Source organism: Solenopsis invicta, chromosome 6 (assembly GCF_016802725.1).
Source record: "Solenopsis invicta isolate M01_SB chromosome 6, UNIL_Sinv_3.0, whole genome shotgun sequence".
Classification (NCBI taxonomy): domain Eukaryota; kingdom Metazoa; phylum Arthropoda; class Insecta; order Hymenoptera; family Formicidae; genus Solenopsis; species Solenopsis invicta.
The window spans coordinates 18916587-18937021 of NC_052669.1; the positions used below are offsets into that span (position 1 = coordinate 18916587).

A 20435-nucleotide genomic window follows, 5' to 3' on the forward strand; every position below is an offset into this window, starting at 1 on the left:
CAAACGAGGAGTTTCGCTCGGTTGTACTAAAGGTTAAAAAAGAAATCTCGATATTGAAATAAATCAATGAATGTTACGCAAACCGATTTTTTGTTTTTCATCACTTTACGCAATGCGATTTTTTCGTTGGAGAAATCTCGAGATATATTTCAAGTATAATTATAAGATAAGTGTAAAATCTCTTCGAAGTGGAAACAGAAACTTTACGTGGGCACGAAATAGAAATGCGCATTCTCCGTCGGACACTAGGTGAAAATATTACGTTTTTCTGGCAAACGAAATCAATCATTACTTATCGTGATCGTGGCAATAAGACGCGTATAATTAACACGCGTGCGTGCGCGCGCGCGCATTCAACACTTCCTCCTTTCTCTTCTTCCGGTTTACGCACTTTTTCCAACGTTTCGCCGCGAAAAACACAGAGGGGAGAAGCGGAATGCGGCCTTGACACGACATGAAAATAATAAAAGTTGGTAGAATAAGCATGGATGTGCGATACACGCGCATTAGTCGGCAGCAGCTGTTAGGAATTAATTTTAGATTAGACGGCCAGCGGGTGCCTGACTAGGTCAACTTCGTTCGAGTCAACGAGCCTCATAAATGCATCGTCTTTCTACCAGCACGTTAAAGTGAACTGTTCTTAGAGTCCTTTCTACGCGTATAGATTGTTAAAAAATATAATAACCAAATTGCAAATTTAAATTACAATTGGGCAGAGTAATTCCTAGAGTTCCGCTAATCGCAATGTAAATAGATTTTTGCGACGTCAGTTACAATATGCAATCAATATAACTTATTAATTTTCATACCACGTTCAATCATTGAGAGAAAAAATTATTCAATTTTAATAAATACTCGTTTGCATAGTTGCAATAAAATATTTGCTAAATGCAGATAAATATTTATTTAGTACAAGAGCCCTAATTTAATTTAATTACCATTCATCTATCGAGTAAATATTTATGAACCGTAGATAAATATTTCATTGCAACTATCCAAACAAGTATTTATTAAAATTTAAGTTAATTTTTCTTCTCTTAATGAACTGATTTAGAAAACGGGACGACATCTATTATAAAACAATTTTATTAAACGAACTCTTTAAAGGATTTAGAGTAAAAATAAATCGCATTATTCACTTTGACGTATGCCTTATTAGATAGCGCGTCAATTTTCTTCCTGGATCCACGCTGCACGCCATATTTACGCGTTATACGCCGCATATGCATGCACCACAACACACATCGAGTGGCAGACTCGTTTCCGCGAGTTTTACACGCGTGAGAAAGGGAAAAAAAAAGAAACGCTCTACCGCAAGTAGGGAGCAGAAGCAGAAGAAGGAAAGACTTGGTTACTCTTCCTGACTTGCCCCCTCCTGCTTGTATCCGTTCCTTTCGACTTCTCTTTCTCTTTTCCTCGTTCTTTAATAAACCGTGCCCTCCTCCTGTTCCGCTACGAGCGCGGATTTCTCTTTCATCCTGGTACAATCTGATTTCTCTGGACTTACACGCGGGCACAGATCGATGAATTTGACCAATAATCACAAAATTCTGTCACGACAAATATTTATAAATATCCTTCAATAGAAAGTTTATAGCGAAAAGCTTACTTTGCCTTACGTAATTTTTATTGCTCGAGATGCAAATTTTATTCATCAAACGCCCACACAAAGTGATTCTTTCTTTAAAATTCTTTATTTCTCAATAATATAAAATCATATTTATATCTTAGCCACACAAAAGGCATAAAATATTTTACGATGGAACAACATTTTACAAGATTGCTATAACTCGCTTGATTACGGTTTAATGTTTCAAATTCAGCGTTTATCCGTATACGGTATAATTTTTTTTAAACGCGATAAATTGAGGTAAACATACGGTTTTCTTATTTTAATTGGTCCTTGACTAGATGCAAATTTTTAGAAGTGGCACAAAGTTTGCACATGATGGATTAGCGATTTAAACATTTTCACGCAGTTCTTAAGACATCCTATATATTTATAGTAGTTTGTTTCTTTAATATTTGTAGTTATTCGTATGGGCAACAATTTATATCTTTCTTCAGAAAGTTTGAAAAATATCATTTCATATATTTATATATTCCGGTCATGAGAGGTGTAAATCTGTCGTTGCGTGTCACATTTAATCGTGTAAAAATATTGCGTCGCAACAGGCCCCTTTCTGCCCGGGTACAATGTTCAGGACTCTTGTTGTGGCGTTATTCGCGAAGCGGTGGTCTGGCTTGCCAGCAAGTGAAAGTTGCTCGGGCCACTTTCCCTCGGGGGGAACCGAGCGATCGCTCAGCTGGCTTCCGGGCTGCGAAGTCGCGATAAATGCCAAAGATCCACCGCCCTGAATCGGTCAAATTTCGCGTCGTCTCCTCCTTACGAATTATCGAAAATCAATATTATTTATTTTGCCTCCTAGAGAAGCGCGACTCTTTATAGACTTTAATTCCTCCCGCGGTAGTTACGCGAGTCTTTCAATTTTGCAAGAATTGACGTAATGTAACGAGTTGACAAATGCCGATTAGAATAAACAATTAGATGCATGCGATTTTGCGGGTGGCGTTTAGAGGAAGTGCGACACTTATGTCGCGGCTTCCACGTGCCACGACAATTAATAATAGTCATTGGAGAAGCACCTTCATCAGCCGGTAGTGGCTTCCGCTTGCATCTTTGGCGAGGTTCGTAGGAGTCGTACCGGAAACCGCGTGTGTCACGAGGACGCGTGTGCGCGCACGTGCGCGAGAAAAGGGGCCGGAGTGTACAATACCGCGCGTTGCCCGCCCCCCTCCGTAGCCTTGTAATTTTCAAGAGAATTGCGTGTTCGCGGGAAATGATCTGTAAAATTACAGCCGCGGCTTCCTGAGCGCGCGCTGACACTACGCGCGCAAGTGCACATGCGGACGAGCATATGCGTTCAATATCTGGCTTATAGGGCGCCGTATGCGAGCAAGGCGTCGCTTCGTGGACTTCGTACTACATCGCAAATTGTTTCCTTTAACGCTTGCGCCCCGTTCTCTCTCCGCGGACTTTCTCCCCGGATCGATTCGTATAATTTAATTGGTTCGGCGAGCGTGGCCGCGCGTTGCGCGAACGCGCGCGGCTGCCTGCCATCGTTAACGCGGAACCGATGCTCCCTCTAATTTGATCGTACGTGTGCGCGGAAGCGCAATTTTTCGCGAGCGATTTGTATAAATGACGAAACCGAAAGAGCTTTTCAAAGACTGCATTTATCTTCTTGAGGATGTATCGGACATACCGTCCCTGCGAAGTAAATAAAATTTGGAAATGTGTTAATAGTGATACTTCAAATAAATTTACATATATATGAAAATGGTGTGAGTAAGATTGTATTTTTATTTAATATTTTTATAATTTATTTATTTATATTTCTTATTCAAAATTAAATTATTTTTTACAACATTAAGAAAAATTTTAATTTTTCGTATGAGAACTTTAAGTGCTCGAGATGATTTATACAAAGTTTCATTGCGATTGTCTGTTTAGTTATTTTAAATAAATAAATTTCGTTTATTTTACAGAACTGATCTCTGCATCGCAATAAAACTTTACGTCAATCATCTTGAATATTTGAAGTGCTTAAATAAAGAAATCAGATTTTTTTTTATTATTAATTATATTTTCATTAGAGCGCAAGTCTACTTTTTAATAAAATAAGTATTTATCCAGACAAAAAATCTAGAGAGAAGCTGCCAATTTTTCTCTATCGCTTTCAAATGCAATATAAAGCAATCTGTAATTTTTTTCATAATTGTCTTAATATTTTGAGAAATGCCCTATACATCCTTAAACTAAAACGCTTTTAATTAATTTCCAAGTGTCACGCTTTGAATTTCATAAGAGAAAATGTACACGTATGAACGTCTTATTTTGCGCGAAAGCTCCTTACACTAATCTCGTCTTAACTACCAACATGCACCGATTGCATCAGGTATTTATTCTCGCGTGTATAATTTATCAATGTACGCTACGTCAGTCTTTCTCCGGATGAAAATATAATCGAAGATCCTATTTAGCGCGAAATGCGGTCAAACGCATTGCCCCGGGTCAGTTTCTGTGTAACTTTCGCCCGTGATGCTCGCGCGCTTCTCGTTACTCAACAATTACCTAATCGTGTCGTACACACACCGTCGATTGAGCGAACACGAGGCGTAACGCATCGATAGCCGAGATGCAACGCGCTTGCTAGCCCAAGAAAAAGAGAGGCGAATCGCGCTCCACGCGTGTTACACTGCCAAGGACGTGTATCTGATGTATCTCTTTTTTATAACCAGTCACCAGGAAACGAAATAACGCGCTTGTATATCAAGGAAAGAAAATATACCACCTTCAATCGATCGTAGTCCGTTCCTAAGATTGTGAGAAATTAAATATCACAGTGCAGGAATTCCGCGCATCTGTTTACAGAGCTTGAAAATGTATTCACAGTTAGCTCGAGCATATTCTTATATCATGACGTCATTAATTGTTTTTCTTTGTTAATTACCATGTATGAAGATGCACATGCATTTATATTGACAATGATCGTAAATATTATTCGCGTGCAGAAATTAATTCACTGCGTATTCCTTTATAGCAATTGCGTAGCCATAGTAATAAAAAGAAAGATGGAAAGAGGTAAAGAAAATTCATATTATTATATATAATATATATGTATTGATCCGTCGGATTGAAGGAAAATAAGAAACGGCTCGATTTTATTAGAAACAGTTTTCAAAATCGCGTTCGGAGATTATGAAACTACGTACTGACACAAAAACGTTGTCTTTCACTCTCATTCAAGCACCCGTGAAAAGATACCCGTGCCAGCGTTGTTAACGCTGATTATTATTCCATTGATGTTATAGATACTCGATCTAAGACTAATTGAATTAAGTGTCGGTGCGCGCGCGTTTTTCTATCAAATGAAATCCAATTAACGAATACCTCTATCAAGAATTATCATTTCTAATCAGAATTTTCAGAAACCTAGACTCATAGCGAATTATCGGTACATATATAATTTTTTGTTCAAGTCTTTCAACGAAGTAGAATAGAAAGAAATGTTAGCTTGCAACGAACGCGAATTATAGAAACTGAAAAAACGCGCGATGATGAATGTATTACATCGATTACGTGGAACGCAACGGTTAAGAATTACCTAAAAGAATTACCACACACGAGTGTATTACGCGGACGGCCATGTTCCATGGCCAAGGACGAGCCGCGATTCCGCGTCCCTGAAGGACACGTGCGCCTTTCAAAACCAGTTACTATACGCAAGATCGCAAAGTATAGCCGGATGCGAATTTATCTGTCGGTTCGTATCGATATCGTTTTCCGTAGCTGTCACTCAATGTTAGAGAAATAGATGGATAGAGAGAGAGAGAGAGAGAGAGAGAGAGAGAGAGAGAGAGAATTATATTTCACACAAAAAAATTTCTTGAGGAAAGTATATAAAATGACACAAACAATACAAGCACGAAGACCTAGCTGCGCAGAAGGTATTCTTGTTCAATTTGTATTAAAAAAATTTCTATTAATTTCTAACTTTAATTACTGTATGACTAGCACGAGTTGCGCGGCGCATATTCACAGAAACATCTGAGAAATATGTGTAATCCTATCAAGGTATGAACGCATTGGCATGCTTCATGCGGAAGACATTCTGGTGAACATTTATTGCTCGTATAATGCATATCTGCGGCGGCTGGCATATAGTTATAAATCGTCCAGATCCTTTTTAAATGCTAACACGGCGGACACACAGGCGGAAAACTTTCTATAGCGAAATTATCGAACCCGCAATCATCGTAAAATACACCCACGTACTTTCTAATCAAACTACTATTTAAAACACGTTCTGCGCAACTGAAAACGAAAGGGCAAACGATTAGAAAACGAGAAAAAGACAATGACCGCTAATAGTTGCTCGAACAAAGGAGAGAGAAATCGATTAATCGAATTACCGAATTGTGCGCGAAAGAAATTTTGGTTTAAAGAAGATAATGCTTTTTATAATAAAATAAAAATTCCGAAGTAAATGAATATCTAAAAACGGACGTGAAACAATAAATATTATGCTGCAGTCGAAAGCCGTTCAAAACTTTTAAGTATACCGTCTTCGCTGTGATGAGTGTTATTTTTAATAATAACTGTGGCAATAGCTAATATTTAACTTCCATTAACATTTTTTGTACGCCGCAAAATCGATGTTAATTTAACATATTTGCTTCTCGAGCACCAACGACTGCCTTCCGAAAGATTGCACGGGGAAGCGCTACAGGTTGTCGCGATAGCGACAGTAATGCAGACAGGAAGTATTGCCGTGAGCGTAAAGGAAAGGGTGAAAGCTAAATCGGGAGGGGAGAAAACGCAAACAGTCGACTGTATTTCCGCGGTCTTAACCGATTCAAGGCGTTCCCTCCCGCATGACCGATCTTTCCACTTATCTGACTGGGCGTCTTCGCTAATTTATTTAGAGTACTGACACCTACGTCATCGTCTGGCTTTAAACGTCGCACCGATACCACCGGAAATTCAATCGTTCTCTTTAGCAAAGTTTCCCTTCTGTCCTATCGAACTTTGTACATCGGCAGTTTTCGAATAACTTTATAGATTCTTTTTTTCTAATAATGAAATTAAGCGCAGAGCATTACGTTCGGCTATAATTAAGTCAGAATTCGTAAGTACAAGAGTGCATCCGTTCCGAGTGCAAACGAGTAATCCGGCACAGCTCACCATTTCCGGTTCAGGTAGTTACGAGCGTCTGCTCTCACGATGGATGACGTATTCTGATCTAGATCAGTATGTGATATCATTCGCTGTTTCTCATACACTGTTTCGCTTGACAGAGTCACACAGGTAACACGAGAAAACTCGTTTCTAGCTGATTGTGAGCTAGGACGCGAACGTTCGCAAGATCGTGATCTTTATGCTTCTAACGAATAGGCTTGCGCATTTGCGCTTTTGAAACCCAATTCGCACGAGGTATCTCGATTTCATTTGAAAATCATTAAATTCCGATCTTCTCGTTAAAAAAAAAAAGTTTCGATAAAGAATGTTTTTGAAACGTATATATCTTGAATGTATCTAATTAATTATGCATATTAGATACCTATAATTACGCTTTCTAGTATGTATGCGTATCAAGTAGGTAGATTCGTCGTTCTGCTGTCATCTATCGTAGAGTGGGTCACCGGGTAAAGAGGAAAGAAGCGAAAGACCACCGTTGCGTTCTGCGTCGTGCTTGAGGAAGCGGGAAGGCCTCTCCAACGAAAGCGAAAACCTCTTTCACTCTCTTTCGCGTTACGCGGATACTAGCGAGCCTAGTTTCACTCTTTATGAGGCGAGCATGTCTCTCGAGGCATAACTAACCAGGTTAAGATATGGCTGATTGTAACTCGAACATCGATCGGCGAATGATAAGTTGAAAAATGAATTATCATCTTTTGAATTATCAAATTACTTGAGACGTTTTTCAATTTTTTTTTTTTAATGACTGATGAGTGATGGATATTTGTTATACATAATTAAATGAAGATTTAGTAAAAGCATGATAGGTATATCCCTGGTGAAAATTTTTCTCAGAATTATTCATGTAATTTTTTTTTTCAGTATTTCTGTATTCCATTTCAGTTCAGTATTCCATTTTATAACTTTCTTTTTTTACTCAGAAATCTTATACCTTTTCTCAGAATTTTTCATACGTGTTAATTATGAAATATCCTAAGATTTCTAAGATTTTTTATTCTATAGTTTTTTACGAAATGTTACAAAATTTAAATAAAGTTAAAAGTATTTTTTAGAAATTACGAGATGAAAAATTTCAAAATATTTCACAATTCACATGTATGAAAAATTCTTGAAGAAGACGTAGACTTTCTGAGTATTTCTGTAAAATGTTCCAATTCGTATAAAAATTATGAGAAAAATTTTCTCATAAGAAGGTACCAATAAAATTGTGTATATACAGAATTATTTGATATTTTCAATATTTAATTTAAATTAATATCATCGAAATACCATCGAAGTAATAAACACGCGACATTTATGATAATTTTGAAATATATCGATAAAATGTTTTATCTCCAGCTAAAGATTTTATAATGTCGGTATAGTAAATTAATTTTTTGCGTAGCGATGAATCACCACGCAGTAATATACAATGAGCATCGACACAAAGGAAGTTTTACGACCGTGTGTTACAGCGTTTTTTCATTTCGCAACGCGAATTCTCTGACATAAGTTATATTCGTATACGCCTGTGCACATTTGCATTGCTCAGAGACGAGAGAATCTGCGCGCGAGAGAGAATCCACGCACGCGGTTTTAATCCGGATATGCACCAGACGATATGGTGTGCACACACGCGTGTGCAGTCGCATCGGCTAAATGCACGTGAGCATGGTATTCGCGTTCGCAAAACTTCTACTGTTTCTTACATTTATTTACAATGTTAGCTCGTAAACAGTACCCCTCTGGCATTCCACGAGGAACGCCATTATCGCGGAATTATCTACTTATTAATTCCGCATGTTATACAAGTACGTTAAATTATTATAAGATTCGCGTGCGAAGCGATCTGATTTATCACGATTGGCACGCGTGAATTCCGAACGAAGATAGCCCACATAGTTGTGGTAACAATATTTTTTTTTTCTTAAGTATATCGTAATTTTTTTAATTATTAATGAAATTGCGTATGTGTGTATGAACATTTCATAGACGATCTTCGTACGCATTGCATATGCAATTAGGAGAAAGTAAAAATATCTCAATTCGTTGAAAAAATTAAAGTTCGAGAAATCGAAAGGCTCTTTGGTTCCGAAATTCAAGAGACCATCTAAGGGTCTCGAGAGCGCACTTTGTTGATTATACGAACTTTATTCATACGACAGGCGATAGGAAATCATTTCTAAGAGGTCTAGCCGCACACGGAGGAGCGGCCAAGGACGACTTCGTGGCTCACTGCGTGTTAGTTCGTTACATGCAATCATAAACAGACAATAATACTCGCTGCACATCCACAGTCCGCGATTCTTATTTTCTCTCTCGCGTTCGGTTGTTATTTAGCAAACTAAATCGTAGAATGTGTAAAGGTCTCCGGGATGTTGACGATGACTAATCGAGAGAAAGAGAAAGCAGCAATATAAAATATCCATTATAGTTTTCATCAGCAGGCCTCGAAGTAATCTAATCTGTAAAAAATTGACGTCTACAGATAAAAGAATTTATGAGTATTCAAGCGGCATGAGTGTACGCTGGTGTACACAAAATAGTTTATTGTATATGCATAAAATTATTTTTTGAACAAATATTTTAAAAAATATCGCAATTATGTATCAGAGAATTGCCTTAAGTCTCTGTTATATCTTACATTATCTCATCCAGGATTGGATAAGTTAGTATATATTTTTTTAACTAAATTAAGTAAAAAAAAAAGTTAATGTGGCTTATAAAATTAATTTAGTTACATTAACAATTATACGAATAAAAAATTAACTATTTGGAAGTTACGTCAAGATTAAATCAACTTAAGTTAAATTCAAAGATTCGTATTAAATTAAAAATCCACAAGTTTCTATAGTTGGATTACTCAAAATTATATATGGATTATCAAATAAATTTAATATTTTATTTGTAAATTAAATTTATATAATAAAGAAATATTATTAATAGTAGGAGTGTATATTTTCTATTTTTACATGGATAAATTTAATTTAAAAAGTTAATAAATTAAAGTTTGTTTGTTTCAAAAATATAATTAATTAAAGTTAAAAAAATTAAGTCCTTCAAAATTAACCAAATTAAGCTAAAAGTTATTAACTCTTTAACTTTATTATTTAACTTGTAACTTTTTAGCTAGTTACTACTCAACACTGATCTCACCTATGAGTTGCAAAAAGTAACGGAAGAGATACAAATGAAAATGGTAATAGCTTAGAAGTTATTCGCCAATCAACTCGATAATTTCGCGCGTATCGCTTTCACTGTTAATAATTTATGTCCTTGCGGCGCACCTGTTCACACCTCGCAGAATCGGCAGTAAATTGAACAATTTCGTGTCTACCGGGAATTTGATCAGGCATTTATCAATTAATATTTAGCACAGATCGATAAAAGTTCGTTACACGCCGCGGAACGCAATGATCATTTTGTCGCTCGAGAGTTTTGTTAATGAAATGTGCCCTTTCTTTGGCGCAAACAGTGACGGTGAACGAGCTAATCTGACATACTATCGATCATTGTAATCGGTTTAGTTGTTCGGCCGCTGCTCAACGTACACATTCGCGCATCCACGTGCGTGCACGGAGATACACGTACACACGACCTTTAAGCTTTCGCATGAAACGTGAATTCAAAGGATTCCTTAATACCCTTAATGGTTTCGCATATAATCGCCTGTCGCACTTTTCGCGATGTCAAATAAATGAACGGCTACGCGTGCGTTAATACGCGTTATCGCGCGCGTAATATTAGACCTTTAATTTTTTTTTTGAATTTTATTTTCATCTACGTCATCTCTGAGTCAGATTGAGAAATTAAGCAACCGAGATCGGAGAGATTTCGCCGATGCGATTACTCTCGAAACGACGCCGACACGACGACGCGGCGACGCTTCGACGTGAAGATTTTCAAAGAAGACTATGATGAGTCACTAGACTTCGGTCGCGCCTAAAAAGTAGCGATAGAAATAATGAGGTCGTGTCGGGACTGAAGATAACGCTGCGTTCGCGCGCACGCACACGACGAAAATCTAAGAAAACATATGAGACTCCTACGCTATAATTCTTGCTTGCATTTTCACAAGGCGCTTCTCGAAGCAACGGTCTTGGAGATAAGGCCGATAAACATACGCGCCATTGTGCATGGTGCAAAGCTGACGTTGAGGCGGGAGGTTAACTTTCTAGGAAACGCGTTTCGGCCGCCTGGACGATGAGTACGTTTTACACACACACACACACACACACACACACACACACACACACACACACACACACACACGCACACACACACACGCACACACGAGTAAAAGAACGAGGAAATGCCTTTTTCTCTAACGCTATTATGTGGGAAATCCCGTGTGGGAAATGTCATTCATACGCGGTGTAATAACAATACAATACGGTTACAGGGGCTATATATAGCGCGCGAGCATTTCGGGATGATAATATTAATTACATTACGATACAATTATTCGGCCCCGTTGCGAAGGTGTTGTGTGACGCCTCTCGCCCGTGTGTAATGCCTTTCTCATTCCGCGCGCAGTCATCACGTGCGCCAGCGCGCGTTTAATAATTAAAGAAGACTGAAGCTAATTAGAGCGTGCTCGAAAAGAGAAAGTGTTTTGGGAAAATAGAAGCGATTGCCGTGCTTCCGGCACTCCGGGAGGGCTGGCGGGAACGTTATTACATCCTAATGCGAGTTTGATGCCGCGGATTATCTCGTGGAGTCACCTAAATTTAATAACGTTTGGATTATACGTTCTGTATTCCTCGGTGATGCATGAAAGGTGAAAGAAGAGCTAAGGCGGAAGAGTTGAGCGCGTGAGTTATGCAATAACGAGGTACCGCGACTTGAGTTTTCATCCGTGCAATTTTCATCGCGCGATCGTAACGTCGCTACGTACCGGGTGTACATACCCTGCAATTGCGAGGTACCTCTCTGGGGTCTCTAATAGAATCTAAGTTAATGCCGGTTACGGGCCGTAAGTCAGAAGGGACGATGGTGGCTTACCGCACGCACAAATCATCGGAGTACTGACAACGGCACGAGATTTACAGATCGTAAGTCAAGCTCTTCTCGTTTAGTCTATCGCGTTCCGCGTTGTGTTGCCTCTTGATTTTCCCTTCCAGGTATAACTAACCACAAGAAAGTGCTGTTTCAGAGCTTGACATCCCGCTCGTTCAACGTCCGTCGTGATTATTTCACATTGCCCCGATTGAATTTAGAATCTCTCTCTCTCTCTCTCTCTCTCTCTCTCTCTCTCTCTCTCTCTCTCTCTCCCATGTTTCCCTTCACGGAACCGGTAAAGTAATTAAATTATCGAATGTAAGCATATAATTTCACAATTTTTTATGTTAAAACTTCCGTTTACGATTTATTTCTTTCTAGGTAGAGAGATTGTACTAAGTGTCTAAAAACTCTAATAATTTCTCCGCTTTTTTCTTATTTATTTTACATAGAGAAAAAACATTTGTGCTTTAAAGAATTAATTAAGGATGTATCGGATGTACGACCCCAGCAAAGTAAATAAAATTTGGAAATGTGTTAACAATTAGCACTTCAAATAAACTATGTACCTATGAAAGTTGTGTGAATAAGATTATATTTTTATTTAATAATATTTTTATAGTTTATTTACTCTATTTGTCATTAAACATTAAATTACTTTTTGCAATAGTAAAAAAATCTTAATTTTTTTGTGTAAGTACTTTAAGTATTCAAAATGATTTATACAAAGTTTTAATGCGATTGTCCGTTTAGTCATTTTATAAATAAATAAATTTTGTTTATTTTTGCATTGCAATGAAACTTTACATAAATCATCTTGATTTATATAAAGTTTCATTGCGATGCAAAGATCAACTTTGCATAAATCATCTTGATCTTGTATTTAAAGTACTTAAATAAAAAAATTCAGACTTTTGTTATTATTTCTCACATTATTATTTCATCATTAATTACATTTTCATTAGAGTGCATATCTATTTTTTATTGAAGTAACTTTATCCAGCTAGAAAATCGCCGCTAAATTTTTTCAAGTGCAATTAAAACAATCTGTAATTTTTTCATAGTTCTCTTAATGTTTTAAAAATTGTCCTAAACATCCTTAACAATATGTGTTTCTCTCTCTCTCTCTCTCTCTCTCTCTCTCTCTCTCTCTCTCTCTCTAAGTAAAATTATTCTGAGACTCCTTGATAGCTTAAAATCCAAATTTGATTATCTTCACTAGAATATGCATTACAGCTTTAGTATTATAAACAAATATCATGGTGATCTCGCGATTTTAATCACGGAAATAGATCGCAATGATGGAGTCGCGTTAGCAGTAGCCGGCGGCTAAACAATCGCATTTGTTTGGAGAAGGTTTCCTGCGGCCTTGGTCGACGGTTATTTCGGACGGGCGGCCTATCCCACGAGCTATTGTGTATCGTAGATTCGATTGATCGAGGAAGGTTTATCGACGGTGCACTGCGCGCCCATTGTGACGGAGAAAAATTGCACTTGTAGAATAAGCGACATTACCAGTTTCGTATACAAATTTTAACGGAAAGTTTACAACGTTTAAAGCGATAGATCAAAGAGCGAATTCACAATGGCGAACGTATAATTCGATATTCGTTTTGGCACAGCTATTGTTTACGGGGCAGGTGAAATGAATTGGCTCTTCGGAGATATGCATTTAGATGCCGGTGGGTTACAGTTATTATCGAGAGTTTCGAGAAGAACGGCGAGAGTTATGCCAAAAACGCATTCACGGGGGCACCCTCGCGTGTTCACCTGCCTAGACGTTCGCGTGTCGTCGATTACGTAATTGACCAGCGGTATTGGAGCGATGAATTTGTGGAGAAAAAAATAAAGGCGGAAACTATTTCAGAGTCCGACCGCATAATCTTCGGAGCGGATTACATACTTTCTACAGGCATTTTGTCAATTTTCTGAGAAACTGTTTAAAAAAAAGAAAATGATAAAAATAAAACTTGGAAAAAATCAAAGGATGAAATTTAGATCTTCAATCGTGAACGATGACGTAACGTAACACAAAGATCTCGCGAAGATCGATAAATCCGCGTTGACGGATATGAATGTGCGGTATACCGTAGCGATGATGTGTGTGGTTTTGTCACTTAAGTGTAATCTTAAGAGCATGCTGCCAAAGCGTTTATCTAAACAACGAAGCTCTACAATGCAGGTTGTGCGTTCGTCAAATTTACTGTTTTCAGCATTTAAGCAGCATTTAAGTGTCAACGATTTATTAGCCGATCTATCATCCTCGCAAATTGCCAACGGATCCACCGCGAGAAATGCGGTTGAATTTGTTTTCAACATCATTTTTGAGTAACTCCTTAATAAATCGCGTTCTCGTTAAGACAGTTTCGATCATTCTGTTTCGATGCGTCGCATATTAAAATGCCGATAAAATAATATTTCGTGCTTGCCTGTTAATGTACATATTAAAATGCTTCGCAGTTGCTCTTCGACGTAAATAATGGTTCTGTCATAGTTTCGTTAAAAAGTGGAACACGTATCCGCGATACGCGCGTATTTACGTCCACCGTAATTAACTTCGTTATCTTTACCCTTTATCTATTGGTGCAATTAACAAAATGCAACTGAAAACTAGTTTGTATCGATATTTCCACAAACGGACGTTAGTAACGTCAGCGAAACTTTTGCAGAGACCGCTTACAGATTTTTGTTTTTATATTATTATCATTCACATTTATAATAATCAGCTTGTACCAATAACTTATCTCATTTATTATACAGGCTTAAGGAATAAATAAATGCAATTTATGTGAAAATTGCATTTATTTTTTAATTTGTAGAAAAGTAACTTTTTTATACAATTAAATTATCTACACTGAAAAAAAAAGTTTCTTCCGATCAAATCATTTCCTTTGACTTAAATGAATATTATGTAGTACGAAATAATTTATTTCTAAACTTAGGAAATACGTTTTTATCAAGAAACGGATAAGAAAATAAATATTTATTTGAAAATAACTTTTTTTCAGTGTAGCATTAAATAATGTTGCTTTCCTTTAAAATTTTTAAATATCTCTATAGTTAGTCTGACAATGTAGAGCACCGATATACACAAATCTACCCTACTAATTCTTATCTAAACAAATGTGATCTCTTAAATCCAGAAACTGCATTCATCGATATAATATTAATTAGTATAGAACTAAAAAAGGTAGAGAAGAATGATTCAAGCTTGTATAATTGTTAATGGTCCAAATGGGACGGACTTTGCTCGTTCAGAAACATTGCTCGCATAAAAGTTAAGGGAATTTGTAAATATGAATTCTAGAGACCTATTTGCACCGGGTTCGCGTCGAAATCGTGTGTTTCCGGTAGCATGAGTATGCAGTAGTGGCTATCTCCAAAGGCCGGCTATTGTAAATAAACGAGGGGGGACAAACGAGGACGCGGCGAGTGCGAGAGAGAGAGAGAGAAAGAGAGAGAGACGCGGGGGTACGGAAATGCAGTTCTCGGTGAATGAATGGATAAAATCAGGAAGATCCCCTCGTGTCCCCCGGCCCGATTGCATCGTACGAGACACGCTGCTCCCCGCCCGTTCTCTCTCGGCGGTACCGGTGGGTAGTAATGCCGCCTCGCAACACGAGATTAGTTCCGCAGAGTTAGCCGGCCGGCCGACGAGCAGCCTTGAACCAAATTACGGGCTGCCGTTGTTTAGTTGTTTAGCCGTCGTACGCTGCAGAGAAATCCCGGCCGGGAGCGCCTGAGGCGACGCTACGAGCGCGGCTTGATCGCGATCTCACTTTCCGCTCCTTTAATCGCCGCTATTTGGACGCCGATTATTTTTAGCTAACCGATAATCGGCGGAATACCTCCTGCATTCTTCCGCTTTATTGAGCTATACGTAAAGGCGCGTTATTAAAATTTTTCAGCCGCGATGCCCGCAATGTTCCACGCGCGAGCGCGCGCGCGCTTTTAGCACTGCCAAAAGGTCTCGTTAAGCGACGCTTTTCGAGAGAGTCCGATCGCACACGTTTATATCCCGCGGTTTTGCGTAAATGTATATTCAACACACTTGTCGAGACAGGACGCGGTATTGTGAGTATAGGCCTTGAATTTACAGGCACGAGTGCAACAATAGTTGAATAGAACGCGTTGGCACATCAAAAACCGCAAACCTCGACAAACTGTCCGCGCGCGAGAGCTGACTACCAAGCCGACATTCTGTGAACCAAAGTGGAAAAAAAAAAAATAGAGAAGTGACGAAATTAACATACCGTCGAATAAAGTTACGTTGCCCTTGGTAACATTTTGAGCGAGATAGAGTTCGAAAAAAAAAAAAAAAACGGTCGCGCATATATTCCTAATTAAGAAGAGTCATCCCGGACAATTCGACAGTTGCGATCCAAAGTCTGAATTTCTTTGCACTAAGAGAAAAAATTATTACATTTTAATAAATATTTGTTTGAATACATAGTTGCAATGAAACATTTACTGAATGTAAATAAATATTTATTTAGTACAAGAACCACTAATTTAATTTAACTATCATTTTTTAAATATTTACTGCAACTATTCAAACAAATATTTATTAAAGTAGTTTAGTAATTTTTTTCCTCAGTGTGTATATTGCTTATTTTTTGCGACTATTTAGTTCATTTGCTACCGGACATTAATTGCTAATCATTATGATCCTCATACGTCATCGTTACCCTCATGATCATTATTATCATCATCATTATCATTATAAATATAATTATCATTACTATAATTATCGTTACCATAATCATAATTATCTTTAGTATCATAATCCTTTTTATTCTCATCCGATATCTCAGTAGCTAACATCGTAGTATGACAAGGCACGTTCTCAAAGCCTTGACAGTCGACCCGACACTCCCTATAGACTCGACAGCCATCGAAGTAGAAACACGAATCCAACTGGAAAATTTTGTCAAATCTTCATAACGCAGACAATTAGAAACATACAGGAAGTGTGCATGTATCTACGTGATAATCCGTTCGACCAAAAATATTAATAACTGACGGGGGCGTTTATAATATATTAAAAGAACAATGTTATACATGAATACATATAGAAGAGGAGAAGCGGAGTAGAAAAGATGATGCTTCTGGTTCTACTATTTTTGGATGAGTATCTTCAAGGCTATCGACTCGCGTATTCTTCTTCTCCATTTTCTCCGCACGAGAATTCCAGTTACAAACGATACAATGAAGCATTTGACGTCCGTCGCCAGTTGAATAATGTATGACATCATGTAGAAATGAAGTAAAAAGCTTGTAAAAATGCTCGTTAAGTTCTTATACACATTTACATGCATACTTATATATATATATTTTTTTTTTACGTCAATAACACTTTAGCATAAATCATTAAAATCTCGGGAGATTGTAGGAAAAAGTACTAAAGATATAGAAAACCGGAAGATGTGTAAAATTGCAAATTGTCGTATATTGTACGATGAGTATCCTGATAAAGAATGCGCTATACCGTGTACCGGAAATTTTGGGAAAGAAGAGAGTGTTGTACAAAAACGAATGAATGTACAGATTGCTTGTCAATAGCGCTCTACTTCCACGTGTCTAGGATTATCACCAGAAAAGATTGTCTGGTAACCATTGTGAATTCCCCGCATGCTCTAAATACATAAATAATCCCGCAAAAGGAGATTTTTCGCAACGAAGCGATAGATTTCGTTCATAATTGATGTTATTCGTAAACAATAATTATCGAACGATAAAAAATTATGGATGTCGTTATCTGAGGAAATAAAATTGAATTTGCAGGGAAACAAGGGAAAGATGGGCCAGAGGAAAAGAAGGATGCCGACGGCGAACTTTGGGGCAACGTGGAAGCGCAGGCTGCCTTTCTCGGGCCCAACCTCTGGGACAAAACTTTGCCTTACGATGCCGACCTGAAGGTATTAAACCATGTATGTATAAAGGCGCGAGACGGTAAGCCTCCAAATTTGGCCGAATTTAATCCCAAAATTTCACAAAATAAAATCGGCAATTAAAAACTAATCATGTGTCGTACGTTGTGTCTTATTATTTGTTCGTTGTTCAATCTTTGTGTGATTTTTTTGTCCTTATCGTAACAACGCGGCACGTGATTGCTCCTGTATATATATATTTTTAAATCATTTTGCAAAGCATTTTGGAAATGCGTTCCGCAAAACTCATATTTGTCTCGGAAATTGCTGCGTACACGTAAATGAATGAAAAATCAATTAATCAATTAGTAGCAGACCATTGTAACACTTACTCCGTTAAAATTCACCTTCCTGGGTCGAGAAACCGGGAAGCCGAATATTAAGCCGCTATGCAATCGCGACGATAGCGGTCGCTTTCTCCGTTATGCCTCGACGGAATCGAGGAAGAGTTTCGGCTATTCTTTTCTATCTCCGTTATTATTTTAGCCAAACTATCTAAATAACTTATAGAAAAAGTATATCCTTTTAGATAACCCCCTATAGAATAGCGAAACTTATCTGTTCTAAAGAAAGCAACATTCAATTGTGTATCGCTCGATAATATTACGTAAACAATTCATCGCCTTAATTTATACGGCTGCTATATAGATGTACGTATTATGATAATTAATAATTAAAACGTTTCCATGCGATGCGAGTAAATTGTATAAATAATGTAATTTTTGAAAGAGCATATAAAACTTGATAAATCTTTCGCCAACTTTCACCGCTTGCGTTCCTTCCATCGCGATACGCCGCTTGAATCTCGATAAAGAAACGGGGCAAAATTACAAAGTGCAAAATGAAATAGAAATGGAAAGAGTTTTCTGCGAAAGCATAACTTCTTCGTCGCATTTAAAAGTTCCGCTTGGAAATGGTTTTATATGTCTTTTCAAAATAAAGAGCACATTATATAGAGTGTGGACAGCTTTCACATTAATAATACGATGGCTTTTTACAGGACTTGTCTTTGGAGAATTTGTGCACAAAATATATTAACCGACTCTTTAATAGATAAATAGTTAAACGCCTTAACTCTGAATTAACGTAAAATATATCCGGGCTCGTAGTTAATTATACTGATATAAAATCTTTGTGTATTATATTATTATTTAAAAATCTGTTAAAAACGCAGATTCTAGACATCCGCTTAGAAACGTAAGATGGACTCTGCTCGAACTTGACGCCGTTATTCCGGAAATGACACCCCCGATTTCTGTTGACAGTACGTCGATCTCGATGAGTTTCTTTCCGAGAATGGCATCCCCGTCGACGGTGTGGCTGGCGGTGGACAGGGTGCCATGCAAGGTAGCCAGCTTCATAAAATCAACAATACCGAGGCCCCCGGGCATCAGGGACCAGCGGGTCTACATTTGGAACCAGTTACCAAGCGCGAGAGATCACCATCGCCGAGCGAATGCTGCTCGCCGGACACCCTGAACCCACCCTCTCCCGCGGATTCCAGTAAGTAAAGTACTACCTTTTCGCTCTCTTACTTTTATTCCTCGTCGTAGCCGCGATATCGAGATCCTGAGAAGTGTTCCACGCGATTTAATATGGAATTATAATTATAATTTCGGATATCTCTGATGCCATCTTATATAAAACGTCAGCATCGAATATTTTTTTTTTAATAAAACCAAATATACTCGATAATGTACAAATATGGTGTGTTTGAAAATTAAGAAGGATAAAGTAGCAAGAGCGCGCGTAGAATGAGTGAGAAATGCAATAGAAAGTCATAAATGGAAAGTTTTACTGAAAGCAAGCGGGCTAAAAACGGAGCGACGAAAGAAAGGTATGAAGAAGTTGCACTCTGATGTAAATAATAGTAGCCGTAGTATTTTTACAGCGAACGAGAGAGAGAGAGAAAGAGAGAGAGAGAGAGGGGGAGAGGGAGAAAAAGATAAGAAATATACGCTATCTCAGAATCTGTATTGCGATAACGTCGAGCTTGCCGAGTGTATCACAGAAAATTAGACTAACGTCGACATTGTCAATTGTTCCCCTTCCGCGCAACAGATTCCGAGGACTCGTCACGAATACAATATGGCTTGTCTCTTGTAGCGCTCTCGATGGCCTCATCGGGGCGAGACTTCGATCCACGTACGCGGGCCTTTTCCGACGAGGAGCTCAAACCCCAACCTATGATCAAGAAATCGCGGAAGCAGGTGAGCCTTCATTTGCGTAATTATATTGCCGTTCGTGGCAGCTTTCGACGCCAAATTCAGTCTATTTCGACGCCAGCCATCGAAATAGACTGAATTCTCATCGCCACACGTTTCTCACCACGCGTAAGTGAATACGAGCGTTCTAACGTTCCTTCTCTCTCTTCCGTTTGCGGTCGCAGTTCGTTCCGGATGACTTGAAGGATGACAAATACTGGGCGCGTCGTAGGAAGAACAACATGGCAGCGAAGCGATCGCGAGACGCGCGCCGCATGAAGGAGAACCAGATAGCACTCAGGGCCGGCTTCCTCGAGAAAGAGGTAAATTTTCTCACGGCTAGAAATTTGAGACTGTCGTGTACACTGTATATCTACCGTTCCACAGTTGCCTCGTAGAGTTAAAGGGGCATTTAAGAATATAAGATTAAAACGACTGGGAAAAGACTACCCGAGCGGAATAAAAGTCATCGTAACGTCAACATGGCGTTAAAATGGTTCCCAAATGATTGTTAAAAGTCACTTTTCCTGACTTTTATAGGTATGATTTATTTTACCG

At 38.2% G+C, this 20435-nt stretch overlaps 2 protein-coding genes across 12 annotated transcripts in view; one reads left to right on the forward strand and one right to left on the reverse strand.

Annotated features, from left to right (window-relative positions):
* LOC113003799 overlaps nucleotides 1-20435 on the reverse strand; it is a 154038-nt gene that overhangs the window by 75239 nt on the left and 58364 nt on the right. The gene's annotated exons all lie outside the window — the stretch shown is intronic.
* Nucleotides 1-20435, forward strand: part of LOC105204028 (thyrotroph embryonic factor) — a 56024-nt gene that overhangs the window by 31545 nt on the left and 4044 nt on the right. For 4 of the 10 annotated variants that reach the window (XM_039450562.1, XM_039450559.1, XM_039450561.1 and 1 more), the window contains 4 exons: nucleotides 17528-17673; nucleotides 18939-19176; nucleotides 19735-19883; nucleotides 20063-20200. In XM_039450562.1, coding sequence (XP_039306496.1) covers nucleotides 17528-17673; nucleotides 18939-19176; nucleotides 19735-19883; nucleotides 20063-20200 — 671 coding nt within the window. The remainder of the gene's footprint in view (nucleotides 1-17527; nucleotides 17674-18938; nucleotides 19177-19734; nucleotides 19884-20062; nucleotides 20201-20435) is intronic. The other 6 variants (XM_039450563.1, XM_039450565.1, XM_011173025.3 and 3 more) reach the window with 3 other exon arrangements.